At 32.4% G+C, this 22,422-nt stretch overlaps 14 protein-coding genes across 14 annotated transcripts; 6 read left to right on the top strand and 8 right to left on the bottom strand.

The window, feature by feature from the left end:
- Positions 1-29: 29 nt before the first annotated feature.
- TVAGG3_0982050 (chromo domain-like family) lies at positions 30-501 on the bottom strand (the record flags this gene model as incomplete). The annotated part of the gene is made up of 1 exon (XM_001321063.2): positions 121-495. The coding sequence occupies one exon, from the start codon at positions 493-495 to the stop codon at positions 121-123; it is 375 nt and encodes a 124-aa protein (XP_001321098.1).
- Positions 502-1,875: 1,374 nt separating this feature from the next.
- TVAGG3_0982040 (Clan SC, family S9, acylaminoacyl-peptidase-like serine peptidase) lies at positions 1,876-3,912 on the top strand (the record flags this gene model as incomplete). Its single annotated transcript, XM_001321062.1, has 1 exon — positions 1,884-3,881. The coding sequence occupies one exon, from the start codon at positions 1,884-1,886 to the stop codon at positions 3,879-3,881; it is 1,998 nt and encodes a 665-aa protein (XP_001321097.1).
- Positions 3,913-4,360: 448 nt separating this feature from the next.
- Positions 4,361-5,250, top strand: TVAGG3_0982030 (inositol-1-monophosphatase family; the record flags this gene model as incomplete). Its single annotated transcript, XM_001321061.2, has 1 exon — positions 4,370-5,203. One exon carries the CDS (start codon positions 4,370-4,372, stop codon positions 5,201-5,203), a length of 834 nt encoding a protein of 277 aa, XP_001321096.1.
- A 201-nt stretch (positions 5,251-5,451) lies between these two features.
- On the bottom strand, positions 5,452-5,829 carry TVAGG3_0982020 (hydroxyacid-oxoacid transhydrogenase protein; the record flags this gene model as incomplete). The annotated part of the gene is made up of 1 exon (XM_001321060.1): positions 5,452-5,829. The coding sequence occupies one exon, from the start codon at positions 5,827-5,829 to the stop codon at positions 5,452-5,454; it is 378 nt and encodes a 125-aa protein (XP_001321095.1).
- A 280-nt stretch (positions 5,830-6,109) lies between these two features.
- Positions 6,110-7,441, bottom strand: TVAGG3_0982010 (protein of unknown function, DUF563 family; the record flags this gene model as incomplete). Its single annotated transcript, XM_001321059.1, has 1 exon — positions 6,155-7,267. The coding sequence occupies one exon, from the start codon at positions 7,265-7,267 to the stop codon at positions 6,155-6,157; it is 1,113 nt and encodes a 370-aa protein (XP_001321094.1).
- A 44-nt stretch (positions 7,442-7,485) lies between these two features.
- On the top strand, positions 7,486-9,180 carry TVAGG3_0982000 (uncharacterized protein; the record flags this gene model as incomplete). Its single annotated transcript, XM_001321058.2, has 1 exon — positions 7,517-9,163. One exon carries the CDS (start codon positions 7,517-7,519, stop codon positions 9,161-9,163), a length of 1,647 nt encoding a protein of 548 aa, XP_001321093.1.
- Positions 9,181-9,399: 219 nt separating this feature from the next.
- TVAGG3_0981990 (spectrin binding) lies at positions 9,400-11,426 on the top strand (the record flags this gene model as incomplete). Its single annotated transcript, XM_001321057.1, has 1 exon — positions 9,400-11,391. The coding sequence occupies one exon, from the start codon at positions 9,400-9,402 to the stop codon at positions 11,389-11,391; it is 1,992 nt and encodes a 663-aa protein (XP_001321092.1).
- A 69-nt stretch (positions 11,427-11,495) lies between these two features.
- Positions 11,496-12,849, bottom strand: TVAGG3_0981980 (uncharacterized protein; the record flags this gene model as incomplete). The annotated part of the gene is made up of 1 exon (XM_001321056.1): positions 11,752-12,849. One exon carries the CDS (start codon positions 12,847-12,849, stop codon positions 11,752-11,754), a length of 1,098 nt encoding a protein of 365 aa, XP_001321091.1.
- A 201-nt stretch (positions 12,850-13,050) lies between these two features.
- On the bottom strand, positions 13,051-15,351 carry TVAGG3_0981970 (POTE ankyrin domain family; the record flags this gene model as incomplete). The annotated part of the gene is made up of 1 exon (XM_001321055.2): positions 13,180-15,351. The coding sequence occupies one exon, from the start codon at positions 15,349-15,351 to the stop codon at positions 13,180-13,182; it is 2,172 nt and encodes a 723-aa protein (XP_001321090.1).
- Positions 15,352-16,541: 1,190 nt separating this feature from the next.
- Positions 16,542-16,955, top strand: TVAGG3_0981960 (peptidoglycan DL-endopeptidase CWLO family; the record flags this gene model as incomplete). The annotated part of the gene is made up of 1 exon (XM_001321054.1): positions 16,542-16,955. One exon carries the CDS (start codon positions 16,542-16,544, stop codon positions 16,953-16,955), a length of 414 nt encoding a protein of 137 aa, XP_001321089.1.
- Positions 16,956-17,027: 72 nt separating this feature from the next.
- On the bottom strand, positions 17,028-17,906 carry TVAGG3_0981950 (ADP-dependent NAD(P)H-hydrate dehydratase protein; the record flags this gene model as incomplete). The annotated part of the gene is made up of 1 exon (XM_001321053.1): positions 17,028-17,906. The coding sequence occupies one exon, from the start codon at positions 17,904-17,906 to the stop codon at positions 17,028-17,030; it is 879 nt and encodes a 292-aa protein (XP_001321088.1).
- A 295-nt stretch (positions 17,907-18,201) lies between these two features.
- Positions 18,202-18,516, bottom strand: TVAGG3_0981940 (Chain c Uncharacterized Ribosomal Protein; the record flags this gene model as incomplete). Its single annotated transcript, XM_001321052.2, has 1 exon — positions 18,304-18,510. One exon carries the CDS (start codon positions 18,508-18,510, stop codon positions 18,304-18,306), a length of 207 nt encoding a protein of 68 aa, XP_001321087.1.
- A 167-nt stretch (positions 18,517-18,683) lies between these two features.
- Positions 18,684-20,162, bottom strand: TVAGG3_0981930 (ankyrin repeat and SOCS box-containing protein 4 family; the record flags this gene model as incomplete). The annotated part of the gene is made up of 1 exon (XM_001321051.1): positions 18,684-20,162. One exon carries the CDS (start codon positions 20,160-20,162, stop codon positions 18,684-18,686), a length of 1,479 nt encoding a protein of 492 aa, XP_001321086.1.
- A 637-nt stretch (positions 20,163-20,799) lies between these two features.
- TVAGG3_0981920 (protein of unknown function (DUF3447)) lies at positions 20,800-22,309 on the top strand (the record flags this gene model as incomplete). The annotated part of the gene is made up of 1 exon (XM_001321050.1): positions 20,800-22,266. The coding sequence occupies one exon, from the start codon at positions 20,800-20,802 to the stop codon at positions 22,264-22,266; it is 1,467 nt and encodes a 488-aa protein (XP_001321085.1).
- Positions 22,310-22,422: the final 113 nt, after the last annotated feature.

Below are 22,422 nucleotides of genomic sequence, written 5' to 3'. Positions count from 1 at the left end.
AAAATCCTAAAGTATAGTTACTAAATAATGTTTTATTTTTTTAGATATAGTGAAGCAAAACCGAAAAATGTTAATGTTTAAAAGTCAGATTTAATTCCTATTAAATTTATTCATCAATATCTATTCCTTCTTTTCTTCCTCTTTCTTCTCTTCTTCCTTCTTTTCTTCTGGCTTAGCCTCTTCCTTCTTCTCCTCTTCGGCAGCTTCCTCCTCTTCCTCATCCTTCTTACGGCGGACAGCTTCTTGCTCCTCGAAGATCTTCTTGTTAGCCTCGTTCTGGACAAGGAAGCGTGTTGTTGTCTTGGCTACGAAGTCATCATCTGGATACTCTGGATAATGGATGGAATACTCATTTTTATTCTTAATCTGCTTGATTTCCTTGATTTCAGCCTCATAGATATCGAATTTGTTCCTGTCTAATACATAAATCTTTTCGCCTTGTGTCCATTCGTGTCCCTCTTCGTGAACAAACACTGGCTGCTTATCCTCAGACATTTTGTTATGAATGAAATAAACGGACCTTTTAAGAGGTTTACGTTTATCGATTTCCAAAGAACAACCGCCAAAATCATTTCAAAAATAATAGTCTGGCGGGGTTTTTATAGGAGAATTCTATGCATAGCAACAATTAACATTTGAACAAAATATTATTTATCTTGCAATGATTCAAATTGACCTCACCGACCACTACATTTATTTTAAAATCATTTAAAATGATTTTATATTACATGCTTATTGCATCTACATGGATAAAAAAATTGAATACGTTTAGCATCGTCTCAAAAAATAAAATTCCTCGCCAAACTTGCCAGCCAAAAATCCCGCCAAAATATCCCGCCAAACTCTGATATTTGAAAGAAATACCGCTATATCTATTTTTTCCGAGTTCTATAGATTGCTTGTGACATAACCAGCTTCCTGTTTTAACTTCTCCGTTTGCCATTACCGTTTGAAATCATTCTGATTGTTCCTTCCATACAAAAGGGTTCTTGCTTCGTAGATTTGAATTACAATTTATATTAGGTTGTCATATTACGTTTGTTTGTCCGTTTCCATCCATCCTGAGAAATTTCATTTTTTTTGACACGTAGAAATTGCTCTAATATTTACCAAATAGCTAAGTTTTATTTGTGCAGCAATATTGCTCCAATCGATAATCCAAACTCCATATTTTTTGTTGGGAAAGACGTGAAATTATGAAAAAATGTCGTTATTTCTTAATATTAAACCTTTACATTATAAGCAAAAGCAATCTGCACAATCGGAAATGACGATCAATAACATCAACTCAATCAAAAAGGAATCGTTCGAATAGTAGCAGTTCTTAATATTTTATTTACTTTTTGGTCATTTAATTAATAGAAATCTTGAAATTATGCCTTGTATCTTCTTTTTCTGATAATCTGAATTCGAAATTGATTGATTTCGGATTACACAACTGAGAAAATCGCATAAAAGCTTAGGATAGCATAGAATTCAAATCAGGTTCTTTGATTTTAGACTCAGGTTATAGAAGCATTTTGCTTGGTTGTTAATGGACATTAACTAAGTTAATTTCAATATTTTAACAAGGGTAACAATAGTGTGGTATAGTCGAAACTGTACACGGCTTGAAATCAACAAAATTTATCCAAGAATGAGTGGTATTTTCGGAAAATAGAATGAATATTGTCTACCAATTTTCCATTGTGAGAACAGAGACAGATTTTAATGCATTAAATGAGTCAGAATCAAGGAGATTAGAGAATAAAAATATTTTATTTGGCCAGACAATCTTGTTTTTTATGAATATTTCAAAGAATTGGTTAGAATAATAACAATATATTCCAAGTGTCAAATTTCAGTTCAATGTATTGAATAAAAATAAAGTCATTTCATTTTTTATGGAAATTCCAAAGATCTTTCAGGAAGCCGATCAATTTGCAATTCCAATCGGTGCAAAATTCATAACTGAGCAACTTGTTCATGCAAAGTTTTCCGAAACATTTAGCGAACTCGGTCAAGCTGCCACAACTTATTCAATCCTTTGCACATTGGAAGAAAAACCAGAAGTATATCGTCAATTCAACGATACAGAAGTTATTGCCGGCTTTTCCAAAGACGGAAAACTCAGAGCTTCAATCAGACACATTCCATTTGCCAAAAACATGCCTCCGTCTACACAGAAAGTCGAAGAAAATGTCGCTGTCCTTGAAATTATGGACGGACAAAAACTCGTTGTAAGACAAATCCTTTCAGATAAAGTTGGCAAACCAACAACACATCCAAACTTAACAAACGGAATCGTTTTCTCACCAGATAACAAGTACATTGCATGGACTGTCGCCGATCCAGCCAAGTTTGAAAGGAAATCTGCCTTAGGATACTCCACAAAAATGGCAAATTACAAAGATTACGGTGAGAACTGCACAAACATCTTCCAAACATCACTTGCCGTATTCGATATCGAAAAGAAGGAAGCCAAGTTATTTGGAGCTCCAGAAGGCCATGGCGTTTGCAAATCTTCCTTCGCTTCTAATGATGTACTTATTGTCCAAGCAATGAAGATTAGCTCTCCAATACAGCTTGGCATCAACGCATACACAAATAGATATTATTCGCTCTTTGCTGTACGCGTTAATGAAGAACCATCATTCAAGCTCCTTCTACAGCCAAAGAGAGTTGAGTTCGATGCTATTCAAGTTGATGAGAATAATGCTAAGATCTTCGCCTTCAAATTCCCAGAAAAATTCGGTGGCCATCGTGGACCTCTTTACCCAGAAGTATCGACACTTAACCTCGCAGATTTAACCATTACAGATACAAAGACATCTACCGAAGAGATCTCTCTTGGAACAATTCCAAATAATTTGTTCATATCTCCAGATAAAGTCGCTTTTACAGAAGAACGCCAAGGACTTATGATCCCTGTTATTCTTGATCTTGCCAATAACTTTGCTCGTTCCGAAATTCCAGGAGCCAGAGAAGGAATTCAATCTGCCGTCCTTTGCGACTACTTAAACGACAATTTCCTTCTTATTCAATCCACACCAACATCAATTCCTTGCATTGTTGTTGTTAAAGATGGCAAACAAAATTATTTGACTGAAGAACATACATTTGCAGGCCTCACAGCTTCAATTGAGACATGCGGTGACAATGCTAGTGTAATCATGCTCGTCCCTGAGGGCTCAAAGAAGTTCGTTGTCTTTCCACATGGCGGACCACATGGAATGTCAAGTACAGAATTCAACAGACAGGCCCTTATCTTTGCCCTTGCAGGCTGGGCAACAGCTCGTCCTAACTATGTTGGCTCTACAGGATATCCAATCAAGCAGATCAAGAAGATCTTCGGAAATGCAGGCACAAAGGACTTGAACGATGTTGTAGAAACAGTCAGAATGTGCAAGAAGAAATTTGGAGCCGAAAAAGTCGGTGTTTGGGGCTGGTCTCATGGCGGATTCCTTTCTGCACACATGGCATGCAAATTCTCAAAGGAAATCAACTTCGCCGTCATTGGAGCACCTGTCATCAACTTGGTTTCCAGCTTCTTCACATGCGATATCCCTGATTGGTCACTTGTTGAAGCTGGACTTTCTGATGAATGCGATGGAGAAATCGCTATGACACCAAAAGTCATGACAAAGCTCTGGGAAATGTCTCCTCTCAAGTTTGTCGACGGTGTCACTGTTCCTGTCTTACTCGGACACGGAAACCTCGACAGAAGAGTTCCATTCCAACAATCAGTTGAATTTTACCAGGCATTGAAGAGAGCAGGAAAGAAGGTCACCTTCCTTCAGTACGATGGAAATGGCCATGGAATGAGACAGAAGGATGCATTCGATGACTTCTTGGCTTCATCAATACAATTCTTTGAAAACCCAGATACTTTCACAGAGTGATTATTTTATCTTTTTTTGTAATAAAAAAACAAAGATTAGTTTTTCTCATTCTAATCATTTTTTTCTTATCTTCAACTTCAATGATTCATATTTATAACATGAAAACTAATTCTCTATGGCTATACAACATTGAACTTATCAGTTATTAAGGATTCGTTGTCACATATTATGAGGGAACTAAATTTCAATAATGCTTTCAGTCAATGAAAATGTATTAACTTTATTAACCGGTCTTGGTGTGTATATTGTGCTATAGACGTTTTCATCTCAAACTCTTCGGGTTGCATGATAGAAATGCACATCGAAATTGAAAAAAAGAATACACATGGAGACTCAAAATTGATTTTACAGTAAAGCAAACTTAAAAAGGAATCATAAGCAAGCATTTCTATATAGTGAGCTTACTATAGATGAAATATTTAAGTTCATTGTTGGTTCAAATCAAGATGAAATCGATGCAATTGATTTTTTGTAAACATTTTGAAATTATGAATGTTGACAAAATCCTCGAAGATTTACAAAACATAGCTTTAGAATGCGGTAAAATACACATGAAATACTACAATGTCGACCATATCGATTTCACTACAAAAACTTCATTTTGCGACATTTTAACAAAGGCTGATTTAGAATCCGATGCATATATTCGTAGCCAAATAGACAAATTATATCCAAATGCAGGAATCATTACAGAAGAAGGCGAAAATAAACAGCCTACAAAGTGCGATATGGATGAAATTTGGTTTTGCGCAGACCCTCTTGATGGCACTGCAAATTTTGCAAGTTATTTCCCTAATTTCTGCGTATCAATAGGCGTTTTAGATAAAAACCACAAACCAATCGCCGGTGTTGTTTATCATCCTACAAGAGACGAATTATTCATCGGAGCAAAAGGTAAAGGTGCATACCTTATACATAATGGAACGAAAAGGCAACTGCATTGTAGCAAAGCAACAGATATTAAAAATCAAGTTATTACAACCATTTTATTAGCTAATTACTCTGAATATTACTTATCAGAACTTTCCACTGTACTTAAAGTTGCCAAAGATTTCCGCGAATCTGGCAGCTGCGCTTCTGATCTTTGTAATATTGCTGCTGGACGATTGCCTGGATTCTACGGATACGGTCCACACGCATGGGATCTTGCTGGAGCATGGCCTATTATCGAAGAAGCTGGTGCTGTTATTGTTAATTACGATGGAGTCGAATTTTCACGTAAAAATCTTCATATTCCACGCCTAGGTATTGTCGCAGGCCCTCCAGAAATAGTTAAGCAGCTAGTAGAAATTACTTCAAAATTTGGAGAAAAACCATTTTAATTTTACAAATTTGTTTGAAATTATACTTAAATACTTTATATACGGAATTACTTCTTTCTTATTAATTTTTTCACCAATTACCATGGCTTTGTTTTCAGCATTCATATGAAATTCATTAATTCAAACAATGCTTGGATATTTTTTAATACCATTATTATAATATGAATCTGAACCACCTCATGTAACCCTCAATTCTATATATAAAAAGATATATTTAGCTTATTTTCTATTTTCCAATGTAGGATATATTAGAATAAAATATAATCTCTATCATTTGTCATTGTGATGTATACATGGGCATAACAGATCGATATTTGATTCAACAAGAATGTTTTTGATTCAAAGAATAGAATATTTCCTGTTTGTATCTCACATAGTAGTAATATTATAATGTCAAGCCAATGGAACTCTAATGTATATAACATGCATGTATGTTGATTTACAGAGGACAAGTTGTTGATGAGTGGAAGTTTCTCTTTCGTCGATCTGTGAGAGATGACAGCGCCGTTGTTCCACTCTGAACCTGTTGCAGGTATTGTCATGACTGTGCCAATTGGTGTGGCCTTCGATGGATGCTTCCAGTATTTGACCATGTCCCACATGTAGGTTCCGTCTTCAATATTCATTGCAATTGTTGACATTGCACCAAATTTTTAGCCATTTTGGCTGAGAATTATAGTTTGTGAGGTGCATAGATAGAATCAGTACCTCACAGACTATAGTTCTCTATATGGCGTCGAGAAAATTTTGGTGAAATGTCGTCGCATTTCACCAAAATTTTCTCGACGCCATAGGAAGAATTGGAGGGTGTGAGATACTATTACCTACAATAGTACTCACACCCTCCAATTCTCAGCCAAAATGTTTTTTTAAAAACGCTCAATTAAAAAAAAAAAAATAAGATTTTTTGTTTTATATTTACAAACAATTACAAAAGACAAACAAACGGTTTTATTTCCATTTACCTTTTTTGACAGTATCTACAGCTTTCTGAGCTATAATTGCCATATCGTTGGCTTCGAGGTAATTCTTCGATCCAAAGTCTCTCCATTGAATTTTTGAATTACGAGTGATAAAGTGGTGAACTTGGGCAAATGCTGTGACCCAAAGATAATTGTCAACCCATCGATCAACTTGAATTTCAACAACACAAGTATCTGGCTGCATGAAAAGAGTGTTTGCAAAAGCAGCTCCATGCATAGCAAAGAAAACTTTGAATGAATTAAATAATTTTGCTTGATCAATAATTGAATTTGGAATATGGCAGTTTTCCCACATAACTTCAGGTACAACACTCTTTATATAGTTTAAAACATCATTATAGTTATCAATCTTTCTAAATTCTGATCCTTCGCGGTTATAAAATATATATTTTGTTGGAGGAGTCTGATCAAGCTCAGCTTTCTGCGCAATTATTTTTCTCATGTTAATAAATAAGAATGGAACAAAGTGCGAGCAGTATAATGGAGTGATTGTGTATAAATTTTCTACAAAAACAGCTGTATCGGCTGGTGGAGCAAGAAGGTTCTTTTTAGGGATTCCCGCTATTTTTACGCATTCATATCCGAATGAAGCGTAATTTGTAACAATTAATTTTGCATCTTTCAAAACATCTGAAGGAAGAAGAAGCAATCTTGGTAAAAAATCACATAACCAATGTGCATAGAACCATCCGTATTCATGCATGATAACAACTGCTTTAGGAATTCTTTCGGAAACTTTTAAATTAGGATATATATTTTCTTTAAAGTCTTTACATACTCTCCAATGGCAATCGCATTGATCAGGATAAAATACATTATTTGAATACATGATTCCTTCGTTTGTTACAAAAACATTTTTCATTTGCACTAAAGATTGAGTAGAACCTTTTGCGAAATCACGTATTTCATTTTCAGTAGGTATAACAGCATCTGATCCTAGATCACCAAATGTCTGAAATGGATGGATTACTGGTATATCAATCGGAGTTGAAATAATTTTTTGAAAAACTACATTTGGAAATTTGTTTTCAACCAACTTTGGTTCCTTTGGGTTGATCAGATTGCTATCTTTAAATTCCATCTCAAAAGTAAATATATCTTTTGATATTCCTTGTTTTGGAATGAATAATGTTGATATTAAGAAGTATATTGCAATAAAGCATGCCCCATAGAATGGTGTTTCAAGTAAAATTCTTTGTCTTCCTCTAATTTTTGTTAAAAACATTTTGTCTTTTTTTTTAGATTTTAATTGATCAAGTGTCTCCCCCTTATGATTTTTAAAATTTGCCATTTTTTCCCATAAATAAAAGTCGTAGTTCCTGAGATAATAATGAGCAACAATATTCAATATCCTATCAGTATATTCCTAAAATCGTCGGATTCAGATGCAGCAGCAGAGTATTTCCCAGATTTTGAAATTTATAATCGTAAAAATATAAATCAGAAGGCTGAAAACGATGAAGATGCTTTTGAAATGGTGCTATTGCCCAAAAAGGAACTCAAAAACGAAAAACTCGTTGAATTTGAAAACAAAGCTTTAACAAAATCTCTTAATTTCAAGCTTATATTACCAAATGACATGAACTTTGAAACCTGCAAAGAAGTCATCAAAGATTTATTCCCATATCTTCAAGAAAAGAATTTTAAATTTTTGTCTAAAGGTAGAAAGGTTTCAAGATATAGAACAGTCGATACAATCACAGGCAAAGTTTTTATTGTGCTTGATAAGGAGCCAATATCTGAAAAATCTATTGCTTTTACCAATGATATCATAAAACATAGTTGTAAATATGATTCATCAGAAGATCCTTCAATAGAAGAAGCTTTCAAAGTAGTATCAGAAAAATACGGACTTGAAAAACTTCCAATTATCTTTATTTCTGGAAAAGAAATTCTAGATTCAAAGAAAAAGTTATCTGAACTCAAAAGCGATGAAATAGAATTCTATTTTAATGCCATTAAACTGCAAAAAAACCCCGAACCTCAACGATATGAAGAATTATTAACAGAATTCAACTTTGTTTTTGATTCTTTTCAAGGGGATGCATTGTACATGCTTGAGTTTCCACTAAAAATCGAGAAAACAGCTACTCCAAGCAAAATTATAGAAGCAATTCGAACCAAGTTCAATTTAAATCAAAAACTTAAGTTTGTTTTGCGAAATGAGTCAGAGGACATAACGCAGAAAGTTATGAATTATCAAAATAATGTTATTCATATTTCATTTACAAATATCAGATTTAGATACAAATATAGTAATACATCTAATTCAGAAAATGTCGAGATACCTTGTAACTATACATTCCAAGGATTTCTTAACTTTTATCAGATTGATCCGAACTTTGTGAACAAAATTGAATACAATGGCCATGTGGTGGATCAAAATCAACTCATTTATGAGGTCATTGAAGGCCAAAATTCTTTGATTACAATTTTTAAAAAATCAGTGACGTTTTTATCAGCAAAGGGAGAATCTTATGAATTCAAATTCATTAATGACAAAACACTGAGGTTTTATGTAGAAGAACTGGCCAAACAATTAAATGTTACTTATTATTCAATTTTAATCAAAGATGAATGCTGTTTGAAGAAAATGGCCGATATAAACTTCGAATTACCTATTAGTTTTTATATTGTACCAGATAATTATGATAAATTTACAAAATCTCTTGAAAATGCTAAAAGCAAACCAGAATATGCAACCCTAAAAGAAATGGAATTCGATGAAGAGATGTCTGCTGTTGTTCTCACGATTATTTCCGAACTTAAAAATGCTGTGGAATTCCTTTTAAGTCAAAATAATAAAGATGAGCAAGAAAAGCTCAAGAATCTTCTCCAATTATTGAATAAAGAATTTCAGAGCTATAGAATCTTTACAAATCCTGAAGATTACGTTGGAAACATTTTCAAGCCTGAAGTTATTATATCAGCACATAAGGATATTGTTAAGAACTATTTGAAAGATGCGAAATTTTAAACCATTTTGTAATAGAATACTTAAAATTTTTTGAGATAATTTTTTTATATTTAATGCAAAGCCATGAAATCCTTTTAACACAGATATCTGTAACAATAACACGCCTACATATCTTAATACTAGCTGTTCATAAAACATATTTGAAAATGAATGTCTTTGCAGATTTTTTCCCAATAATATATGTTCTTAAATAGCCGGGTTTTTCCTTTCCTGATAGTAAAAATCATATTTTTATAATGTCGTCCGTTAATTTAAATGATGGCATTTACCATGATGCAATAGAGAAGGTTAACGATTATATTCAGGCTTTCAATCATCTATATCAGCTAGAAACATTCATTGATAGCGAAATAGAAGAAATTTTTCAAGAAATTCAAACAATTATCATTGAAAAATACAAGTTAGACCCTAGCAAAGTTTTGAAGAGCATATCAACAGCATGCAAATATCATCACAAGTACTTAAAATCGTATTGGGCTTTATTCAAAAAAGTTTACGATAAATATTCTCCAAAAATCGACGTAAATGAATTATTCATTCCATTTAAAGCATTAGTTTTTAAAGAGTACGGCATTAAAACATTTTCAGAGACTTCAAGTGACGCAAAAATAATCACACAACTTTTAAACAGAGATATCTTTGAAATTCATTCACCAGGCACCATATTACATGCTATAATGAATGATGATCTTCAGTCGTTCATTCCTTTTACAGAACAACCAAAATTCCATAAGAATAAGTTAATTCATCATTATCTTCAACTCGAAATATATTCCATCATAGATTGGTGTTGCTACTACGGCTCTGTCAACTGCTTCAAGTATATGAGATCAAAATTCAACGCTCCATTAGGAAAAACTAGTTTATCTTTGAGTTTTTTAAGTCAAAAAAGTGACATCGTAAAAGAATGTTTACAAAATGTGAAACCAGACAATTATTCAATGAATTTTGCTGTTGCATCGCATAACATTGAATTTGTTACTTATTTGCTAAATAACTATACTTTCGACGTCGATTTAAGAATTTGTTATAACTACAACAATTTGCAAAGTTTTTTGTTGTTTATTGACACTTTTAAACTTTGTTCATCAGGTTTATTATATATTTCGGAGTTCATGGGAAACAATATTTTGGCTAAGTACTTTATTGAAAAAGGATGCGATGTAGATATTAAAGAAAAATTGTCATTTAAAACTCCTCTTCATTTTGCAATCGAAAATAATAATTTTGAATTGGTCAAACTTTTGATTGAACATGGTTATAAAGCAAATCAGCAAATCACTATTTTAGGGCATAGTGAATTATCTTTTGCATGTCAAAATGGAAACTACGAAATCACAGAATATCTTATTCAAAATGGTGCACAAGTTAATTTTCAAGATATTACAGGAAATACTCCTCTTCATTATGCCGCTAATTTTAATTTCGTGAAAATATGTGAATTACTTGTTAAAAACGGTGCAGTAGTTGATTCTAAAAACAGAGGTGGAGAAACTCCTCTTCTTTTTGCTGCAAAAAATAACTCATTAGAAGCAGCAAAATTTTTAGTTGAAAAAGGGGTAGATGTAAATGTTGCAGACATGTTCCACAGAAATTGTTTTTATTCTGTCATCATTGGAAATCATGTTGAATTCTTTGATTTCTTGGTATCATTAAAGGCAAGTGTAAAAATGGATTTCCATGGAGAAAATTTGATTCACACAGCTGTTTATCACAATAGAAAAGCATTTATTAAGAAACTTATTGAACTGGGATTAGATCCAAACAAAGCTTCAGATTCTGGAGAGACACCTCTTTTTATTGCAGCAGCACAAGGATACTGGAATATTGTTCAATTACTTCTTCAATATGATGTTGATGTAAACTTACAAAGTGATTCATATGGTGATGCTCCTCTTCATCATGCTGTTGATAATTACAAAGTCTGTAAGTTACTTATTGATAAAGGAGCCGATGTTAATATTGAAAATTACAACGGAGAAACGTCATTAATTAAAGCTGTTTTAGCAGATAATGTTAAATCAGCAGAAGTCCTCTTACAAAACGGTGCAGATATCGAGAAGGCAGATTACAGTGGACATACTCCAATTATGTTTGCCAAAAGATATAAAAAGCATAAAATGTTGAAATTCTTAACTGATAAAGGCGCAGATACATCTGAATTGGATAATATCGCTGAAATAGATGATGAATATAATGAATCTTATGAAGAAGATTTTGAAAATTAACTTATAATTATTATTTATATTAGTAAACAATAAAGCTTTTATTCATCGACTTCTTTTGTTTAAAGATAAACGATACATTTAGCAATCTATCAATATTTTGATGCTTTCTAAATGATGAAGTAGATCTCATTCAAGAATAAACTGAAAAGTAAAATCATCATTTTATTCTATATCTGCCTATAATATAAGTACACTCTTAAAGAATAAGAGACTTACTAAAATTGTTGTGATTTTGTTTGAAAAATAACAAAAAGTTTTTTTAAAAACAAATAAAAACAAACAAACAATATCATTGATTCGCGATTAAACAATATTCGTAAATCATATTAATCAAAAGCGTGAATATGAGCTTTTGGATTATCATTTCTTTCTTTGATATTTTCCACCCTTTCCGTATAACATGAAGTCTAATCTTTTAACTTCTGTAAGTATTTCATTCCTCGACTTCTTTATTTCATTCATCTGTTCTTTGTAGGCAGCTAACCTCTTCATCAAATACTGTCGATCTACATATTCTCGCTTAATTACTTTCATCATCGATTTTTCACCATCAGTATAGGAACTATAAATTTGATCATCAAGTTGCTTTGATAATTTGGTTTTTTCTCGTTGAGCTTCATCTACAGATGTTGATATATCTGTGCGGCCAGAGGCTATTGATTGCTTCATTTTAAATACCTTATTTCTCTGTTCTGCAATCTTTCCTCTAATCTTTTCTAAGCTTGAGTTGTTTTTATCACGAATTGAATTAATTTCGGCAAGTTGAGATTTTTCGAACATTTCGTACTGTTCTTTTATGCTTGCTTCTGATTCATCTATTGCAATGGTTCGTCTCTTATGTAATTCTTCTGATTTTGTGATATAATTTTTGAATTTATCTGTTTCTTCTTGAATTAAGTTTCGTTTTTGTTTTATTTTCTGCTCAAGTTGTGTACAATACTGTTCTAAATCTTTTGTCTTATCACTTAATGAAGCAAGCTCATTTTGAATCTGCTTTTCATTTTGATCCATTTTTTCCTTGAGAGACTCGGATATTTTTGATCTAGTTGTATCTATTTTTGATAATATATCTGCTACAGGAGTATTATTTTTATTTTGAAGTTGAAGTTCAGCAATTTTTGATTCATATTTAATTCTCGTTTTAATTATGTTATCTTGATGCTCTGTTTGTAATTCATTAATCATTCTTGAATGTGCAACAGAAGAATGTGATTTTAATATTGTAGTTCTTGTATCTAAATTCTTCAATTCACTTTGAAGGGAAGCAATCTTTTTCTTTAGTATAATATCTGTCTGAGAACTCGCACTTTCCGTTTGATTTATTGTATTAATCAATTGTTTGTACTCATTTTTCAAGCGAATGATCTCTTCATTTTGAAGCTCAACAATTTCTTGAAGTTCGTTCAACTTCTTCTCCTTATATCTATTCTTAGTACTTAGAAAAGAAGTGTTATTCATCCTAAAATCTTTAAACGTACATATTTTTAGAGAAGCGAACCAGTTAATAATTATGAAGTTTTGTATGTCCTACTGGTAATATTAGCCATATCTCTCATTGAAGAAAGTGAGTGTTTCGCTCTTTAATTTTGGAATTTTCATTTCAAGTTCTGTAGTGAACATAGTGTCAATAGGCGTAATATCTGAATAAACTAAACTAAATACATTCATGTAAAGTTATATTTTATTTGAAAATTATATATAAAGTGGTAAATATTATTTCCGCTCAAAGAATTGCTATTTTAACATTTTTCGATATCTAGCCTTGCAATATTTATGAATAATAATCTCTCATTTTTTAACTTTATCATTGATTTTGGCACCGTGTGATAGAAGAAGCTCAACGATATCTGTGCAGTTATAATGTGTTGCAAAATCGATAGCTGTTTTTCTATTTTTAGTTCTTTCGTTGATATTTGCACCATATGAAATAAGGACTTCAACCATATCTTTACTTTTATTACGCGCTGCAATATGAAGAGCTGTTCTTCCATGATTACCTTTTTCATTGACATTTGCACCTTGTAGAAGAAGAAATGCAACCATTTCTGTACTTTTATTATATGCTGCGATATGGAGAGGTGTATCTCCGTTTTTATCTTTTTCATTGATATTTGCACCATATATGAGAAGAATTTCAACCATTTCTTTTCTATTATTATGTAACACTATATGAAGAGCGGTTTCTCCTTCATTATCTTTTTCATTAATATTTGCGCTGTTCAAAAGGAGAAGCTCAGCAATTTCTTCACTATAATTCAATACTGCTTCATGGAGAGCTGTTTTTCCATTCTCATCTTTTTCATCGGTTTTTGCGCCATGTAAAAGAAGAGTATCAATAATATCTTTATTTTTGAATTGAACTGCTAAATAAAGAGCTGTTTTTCCATTTTTATCTTTTTCATTGATGTTTGCACCATTTGAAATAAAAAGTTCAATTAATTCTTTATTTTTAGTATGCACTGCGGTATGAAGAGGCGTTTCCCCATAGGTACCCTTTTCATTGACATTTGCACCATGTAAGAGAAGAAGCTCAACTATTTCTTTATTATCATGTGATACTGCCTCAAGAAGAGGTGTTTTTCTGAAGTCACCTATTTTATTGAGGTTTGCGCCATGTGAAATAAGTAGTTCAACTATTTCTTTATTATCGTGTGATACTGCCTCAAGAAGAGGTGTTTTTCCGCTGTCAGCTATTTTATTAATGTTCGCCCCATGTGATATAAGAAGCTCAATTATTTCTTTGCTTTCATTTTGTGTTGCAAAATGGAGAGCGATATTCTTATAGCAATCCCCTTTATTGACCTTTGCACCAAGTAAAAGAAGATGCTCCACTGCCTCTTTACTTTTATTTATTGTTGCAATATGAAGAGCGGTTTTTCCCTCTCCATTTCTAATATTGATATATGCGCCATGTGAAATAAGGAGCTCAACTATTTCTATGTTATTCCGTTCTGCTGCAGAATGGAGTGGAGACATATCCCTTTTATCTCCACTATTGACTTTAAATTGATTAGATGAGTTGAGTAATGATCTGCAAATATCAAGATTTTGCGATTTACATGCAAAATGTAAAATATTCCTTCCAAGGAAACCAAGTTCATCGGGAACATTATTATTTCTGATAATATCTGTTGTTTGTGGAAATGCAGCACACCATGGAAAGATGGAATTTTTATCTCTCTCGAAAAGCAAAAACACCGCCTTTAAATTTTTATATCTGATAATATCTTTACATTCATAGGATTTGACGCGCGAAATCCACTTTTCAACATCAAATTCTTTATTTTCTAGAATATATTCAAGAAATTCATTATTATGTGCTATTATAATGTCTCCCATACAATCAGAAATCATTTTATTATCTTTCAGACATTCATTGATAATGTCTACATTTCGTCCAATGATAGAGTAGCGAAGACATTTTTTTGTTTTTGTACTGATTTGATTTGAAAGTATGAACTGGAAAATGTTAACAGATCCAAAATAGGCACATGCTTCAATTAATGATAACTCTACAAAAGAATATTTATATTGATCAAATTCTTCATCATTTTTATTATTTTCGAATACTATTTGCTGTATCAAATCGGGAATTTCAAGAAAAATACTACTAAATTCTAGTCCATTTTGAGAAATATATTCTTTGAACTTATCAATTTGGTCATGCATAATTATATATTCGATTGAATCCTCCAATGGAAATTTTAATTTCGAAATTTTCTTAACGTTAGAACCGATATGCTTAAGTATTTTGATGTAATCCTCTCCAGATGCATAATTGTATTGAATTGCCATAAGAATAATCTTTGTAAGTCGCTTGATGGAAAGTTGATATTTCTTAATCAAAATATTTGTAATTGTATTGCCCATTTCTTCAATAGATTCTTTATGTTTTATGCGGAAGAGCTTTTCAAACGTCTCTATAAAGTCTACATATTGCTTTGAATAGTCAGAACTCATGATTTTTTTTTGTTACATCTCTATCGTTGAAATTAAAAGGCCATTATCTGGTCATCTTAAAAGATTTATAAGAAACTTCCTATAGAAATATATACCAACATGGAGAAAATTGAAAAATATCAATCTGATTAACAGTTTATTGTTCAACCAGATAAATTTCTCATCTGGTGCTATCATTTGAGTTGTCTAGATCCCTCACATGTATTTCAATATGTAAATCATATAGTAGATTATTACACATTGTTGGGTAACAAAAATGAAGACATTTAATTTTAAAAATGAATAAAAACAAGAATATAGTTATAAATATCTGAAAGATCTCATAAAGAGAGTCATGAAATTTTTCAAAATCTTGTTTAAACAAGAAGATATTTTGCGGTTCTAAAAAATCATGCTATATTGTCATATTTTTCCTACTATATCATCGACACGGTTGGTAACTTCAACTGAGCAAGATATTAAGTCGATCGAATAATTAAGCAGAGAAGGAATAATAATCGAATAAAAAATTGTTGTGTCATCATTATAGAACTTACTATAGCGTTTGTAAAGAACTGTCTGTGTAAAATTCTGCAGTGGTATATCTTGTCTTTTATTTGTGATATTTCATATTCGACTCTGAAAACTGTTTTGTGATTTGCCGTATTATCTTGTTGATGGGATTGCTTAATTTTATTATTGAAATTCATGAGAATGCCCAAATTTTTTCTTCAAAATATTATTGCTACAGTTGGCTTGAACTGATTAGAAATAATGAATATCTTTGGAATATTTATCTAATAAAGCAATAATAAAAGAGTTTTCTCATTGGAAATTAAATTCCATCAATTGGCTCTAAACGTTATTATTTTCAACGAAAATAACTTAAATTATTTATTCAAAATTCATTGGTTGATTATAACAGATCGGATCATTGGATCACCAGAATTTTTATCGTTGATAAGTTTACATTTCTATAGTTTTTGTCCTTGACGAATTTTCATGAAAATAGCATTTTCATACATTGTAAATTCATTTCTGAGAATCCGAAACTTTTTTAAAAATTGAGAAGCTGGGGATTTTGAGGGGATTCTGACGTCAGATGACTTAAAGCACTGAAAATAACATTGCATTATTTACATTGTTTCTTAAAATTGCATTGATTGAGCAAAATTATTGGTTGAATAGACGGTTTTGACAAATTAATCTTGATGTTCACCATCTTATTCTCCGTCGCAGAATGCGGAAGACACCGCCATCGCAATGTTGAAGAGAAGCCAGTCGCCAACACACGCGGTGATGATATCTGGAACGTTGCTTGCTCCAGACTTGGCTGCCCATATGTTTGGGGTGCCACAGGTCCAAATCAATTCGACTGCTCTGGCCTTACACAGTGGGCTCACCGCCAGGTCGGAATCAATATTCCAAGAGTCACATACGACCAGGTTCGTGGTGGTTTCGAAACAAACGGCATGCGTGGCGATATTTGCTGCTTCTATGAGCCATGCTCCCATGTCGGCATTTGCGATGGTGTTGGAAATTACATCCATGCCCCACATTCAGGCGATGTCGTTAGAATCTCTAACTACTGGGTTAATGTCAAGCAATTCAGACGTTATTGGTAAATTTTCCAAATAAAGATTTTTAAATCTTTATTCTTTTATTTTAACAATCAATTTTTATTTTTAAGAAGTAGTTTACATAGACTCGCTAACTGCATACCATGATTCTGGTATAACATTCTCGATTTCATTTAATATGTCGGTTGTTATTGTAGATCGTTTGTGTTTATTGAAGGCGAAGAGAGCTGCTTTCTTCACAATCTCTGATACAGCTCCTGCTGCTTCAAATAAGTTATTTGGAGAGTATGATGCAAATAATCCCCAAATTCCGGCCGTAAGATCGCCCTGGCCACCAACACGACGAGGAGAACTTTGGAATTTGAATTCTTCTACTTTCACTCCATCAGTAAAGCGATCAATTAGACCTTTGGCGAAGATATTGACTCCACCAAGCTTTTCTGATAAAGTAAGTACAGGGGAGTCCTTAGGAATGTTAACTCCATTGCAAAGACGGATGTATTCACCACCGTTTGGAGTTAATATGAAATGTTTGCAACCAGAAACGAATCCTGGATTAGTTGAAACGAGGAACAATGCATCGCCATCTAAGATGACTGGTTTTGTAGGCTGACTAGTCTTCAAAAACGAAATAAGTTCAGTTGTGAATTTCATTGTTGCTTCATTTCGGCCAAGTCCGGGGCCAATGACAAAGGAATCAACAGCTGAATACCATTTTGTTACGTTTTCCAGAGCTTTAGGAATATAATCAAATTCATCAGGTTCTGGTAATGCAGGATGAACAATTGTTTCAGGAGCATATGATTTAATGGCTGTTGCTGCCGATTTCATGCAAAAGATATGTGATAAATCACCACCAGCGCGAAGGATTGAATGTGCTGCAAAAAATGGTGCGCCAGTGTACTCAAAGCATCCACCTACCACAGCAACTTTTCCTCCATATCCTTTATACTTGTTAAATGTAAGCTTTGGAATGTATTGTGTAAAATTTTCCATTTGATCGCAGATGTCACTTTTCCTCACTTTCAATGTAATTGAAAGAACTTTTTCCCATATAATAACATAATTTTTAATCTAAATTTTTCACATATAAATTTGAGTTCGAAATCTCGAACTTTTCCCATAAAATAACATAATTTTTTATATAAATTTGGGGGTTCAAACATTGCGAATCGAAGGTCCGCAATATCTCCACCTAGACCATATATACACATAACCCATGAATGGAAAAGAATATGAAGAAGATGACAATAGAAAGTATTGGTGACAGTAATCATATTTACAGGGGTTGTGTGTGGAAATGTGTATATGATTTCGAAATTGGGTATTTTTAAAAATTTGAAGTATAGTAATAATATTTATCAAGTTTTTGTAAGTGTATTTTTAGAATAATTTATCTAAGACGGCGGGCTTCACGCTCTGTTTCGAGAAGTGAAAGGATGTCGCCCTCGCGAACAGCACCCTTAACATTGCGAACAAGGGAGCGGTTGGAGTCATCAAGGAATTCAACGCGAACTTGTGTAACACCACCACGTGAGCCTGTGCGGCCGATGACCTGCTTGACAACAGCTAACTTAACCTGCTCCTGGGTTGATTCCATTAGAAAAGGCCATACTTGTCAAAACCGCAAATTTTAGACCACGATTTATTCCTAAAAATTTGATCGAAGAACGACACACTGATATACAAGCATCTTTGTTTGACCTTGTTAAAATTGATTTGAGTTATTTTGATATTGACGATTTTTTTTTTTTACTTATTTATTTATTTATTCTAATAACTTGCACCATATGAGATCAGAAGTTCATCAGTTTTATTTCTGGTTATATTTGCCGCTTCATGAAGAGCTGTTTTTCCGTTTTTATCTTTTTCATTGATATTTGCGCCATGTAAAATCAGAAGCTCGGCCAGCTCCTTATAATCGAATCTTGCTGCTAAATGAAGAACTGTTCTTCCTTCTTCATTTCTTTCATTGACATTTGCCCCATGAACAAGCAGAAATTCAATTATCTCCTTGCTACCGAGTCCCGCTGCTGCTTCATGAAGAACTGTATTTCCTTCTTCATCTTTTTCATTGATATTTGCACCATGTAAAAGCAGAAGTTCGACAATCTTCTTCTTATTGCGTCCTGCTGCTTTAAGAAGAGCTGTTCTTCCATTATTATCTTTTTCATTGACATTTGCCCCATGAACAAGTAGAAGTTCGATTGTTTCCGATCTGCCTATTGCGTGATGAAGAGCGGTTTCTCCATATTTATCTTTTTCATTGACATTTGCCCCATGAACAAGTAGAAGTTCTGCTGTTTCTTTACAATTATTTTTTGCTGCAATATGAAGAGCTGATTTTCCATTATCATCTTTTTGGTTGATATTTGCACCATGTGAAATAAGAACTTCGGCTGTTTCTTTACTATTATTTTCTGCTGCAATATGAAGAGCGGTTATTCCATGGGCACCATCTTTTTGGTTGACATTTGCTCCACGTGAAATAAGAAACTCGGCTACATTTTTACAATTATTATCTACTGCAATGCAAAGAGCCCCAAATAAAGATTCTGCATTGACGTTTGCACCATTTGAAAGAAAATATTCACAAATGGATGGAATATCGAAGATTGCTGAATTTATGAAACAACTGTTAGAATTATTTGTTTGATCGAAATCTACAAAAAATGATTCAAGATTATTATACTGCATGCAAAAATGTAAATTAATACATTTCTCGTACTCATTCATCAAGAATGTAACAATATCGATATTGTGTGAAATAATTGCATAAAACTTGCAGGTCAAACTTGGGTTTTGATATTTCAAGCATTCACTCAAGATCTCTTGATTTCTTCCTAAAAATGAAAATTCTAGGCATCTTCGTGTTATTTCTGATTTAAACTTTGTTCTCAATAACTTGAAACAGTCAACTGCTCCGTAGTAACAACATAATTCAAGTAATGACAATTCCGTGTAATTTGATTGTGGAAATAATTTGCTTGTTAAACTTTGATCTTCATCAAATCCTTCTCTTTCAGTGAATGATATAAATCTTTCTTTGTCATTATCCATAATCGCTCTGTAAATTGTATCTGTATGAAAAACTGGATTTTCCCAACTCTTTTTTATTAATCCGTATGAATCCAACTTATCACAAAATATCAGTTTTGGAATATGATTAATACCTTTAACTTGATATTCATTAGATATGAGTTCGATGAGTTTCAAATATGACTTTGTATAGTAGTTATTATACGGAATCATTTTTAAAATGTCTTTTATAATATTTATAGGGAGGTAGTTTTCGGAATCTATCAACTTTGTTTTGATCATGATGTAAATCGAGATTAATTCTTCTTCATTCTCGGTTTTTAACTGATACAATGTGTTATATAAATCGATGTGGTATTGATAAATGCTTCTCAATTCACTGTATTTATTTTGAATAATTATTTGATCAGACTAAAAAATTTAATATTTTATATTTTATCAGATTATATATTTCTATAATTTATTAGGAGAAAAAGGCGTTCTGGTATCTAATAAAGAATGTCAGAATTTTTCCTAGATTTTGATTTTGGAATAATTTTGAGAAATGGTTCTGTATAGCATATTCAGACTCTTAGAGTATGGTAAACACCCACAATATGTAGATAAATTGAAATTATCCATTATGGCTCTGGCAATACAGTATATACATATGTAGAGAGCTCATGTGTGAAGTATCGAACCATTGTTTTACATGAAGTGCTTAAAGGAAATGTTTTATCTTTGTTGACAATAGAAATATTTTGAATTTAATAAAAACTGAGAAAATTCTCAATTTCGATTAAAGATAGATATGAAAACTGCTTGAAATAGATATTGTTTTAAAGTTTGGCAAATTTATAAATTTTATTGAATGATTGTTTCGAACCCTATCAAGCCATATGATGAGCTCATGGAACAATACAAAGATTATATTGATACATTTGATTCATTGTATAAGCTCAATACCAATGAAGAAGAAAAAATCTCAGAGTTATATTCCCAAATCAAAAAGTATTTGATTGAAACCAATATCGTTAAACCTTCAAAAATGATTAAAATCATTGGCAAAGCTTGTGGCTATAATCCACATTTTAGAAAAGGATATATTTCACTTGCATTTACAATCTTTAATGAATATCATCCAAAAAATATTATCGGTGTTCCTGTATTTTTCGATTACTTTGTTTCCAAAGAGCATGGTATCATTTTTTCCGAAAACAATAAATACAAATTAGTTAAATATCAAGAAAATCCAATGTACATGGTAATTATGAATGACGACAAAGATACTCTAGCTTCTTTTGCTAGAAGCCAAAATTTCAATCCAAATCTCAAAATTGAATCTATTTTTCTTCCAGGTTACATTGCTTCTTTGTCTTTACTTGAGCTTTGCTGTTTTTATGGCTCTGTTAATTGTTTTAACTTCCTAACAACCAGATTCAAACCGGAAATCACCAAAAATTGTCTAGATTTCTCATATGTAAGCGGAAAACCTGAAATAATGAATAAGTGTTTGAAAGTTCAGAAACCAGACTATAAGACAATGGATTATGCTATTGCCTCACACAACATTGATCTTGTTAACTCTTTATTAAAAGATCCCGAAATGTGGATGTCTTTATATGGATGTGCGAAATACAACAATCTTAGAGCACTTTTTGTTTACTTGGATCATACAAATGATTGGGTCCTGAGTTTTGAATATTCTGCAGGTTTTAATATGCCTAGTCTTTGTGATTATATGCTTGAACATACTCCAGAATTAACACATGAAACCATGAGATTTGCTAGCGCACTAGGAAATGCTGCAGAAAACGGATGTTTTGAAACAGTGAAATATATATTTGAGCATGAAGATGAAGAAATACCTGATGGAACTATGACTTTGGCTCTGAGCAGTGCAGTAAAAAATGGAAGCATAGAAATCGTAGAATTTCTTATTAATCAAGGATGTGAGCTCGAAAAAGATGATATTTTAACTGTATATCCAGCTATTACCAGTTGCCAATATGATATGGTAAAATTACTTTGTTCACATGGAGCAAAATTTCAAGATTATTTCAATGAAGCAATTAGAAGTTCTTCACCAGAAATAGTTGAATTGCTTATTTCATATGGAGCTGATATCAATAAGAAAGAATATTTTGATGGAAAGACTCCATTCGATGAAGCAATTTCATCTGGGAGAGATGAAATTATAAGAGTTATGATTTCTGAACAAGCAAATCAATATGAAAACTTAATGTCGGGTTCAAAAAGAAGCTTAATTCGCGAACTTTATGCAACTATTATTGTTTCCATGATAGTTGTATTTATCTTCAAGCGATTCTATTATTAAAATTGAATAATTGTTTTCTTGTAATCGGATTAAACATTTTTATATTGTAATAATACAGCCATTTTATAAAACTTAAAACAACGATAATTTCATACACAGAATAGGTGGTATGTTTATATCTTCTCACTTTAGATCGCATAACTTTTTCCCACTCAT

This window comes from Trichomonas vaginalis, chromosome I (genome assembly GCF_026262505.1).
Source record: "Trichomonas vaginalis G3 chromosome I, whole genome shotgun sequence".
Lineage (NCBI taxonomy): Eukaryota > Parabasalia > Trichomonadida > Trichomonadidae > Trichomonas > Trichomonas vaginalis.
The sequence above is the reverse complement of the archived record's forward strand: the minus strand, read 5'-3'. Positions and strand labels throughout refer to the sequence as shown.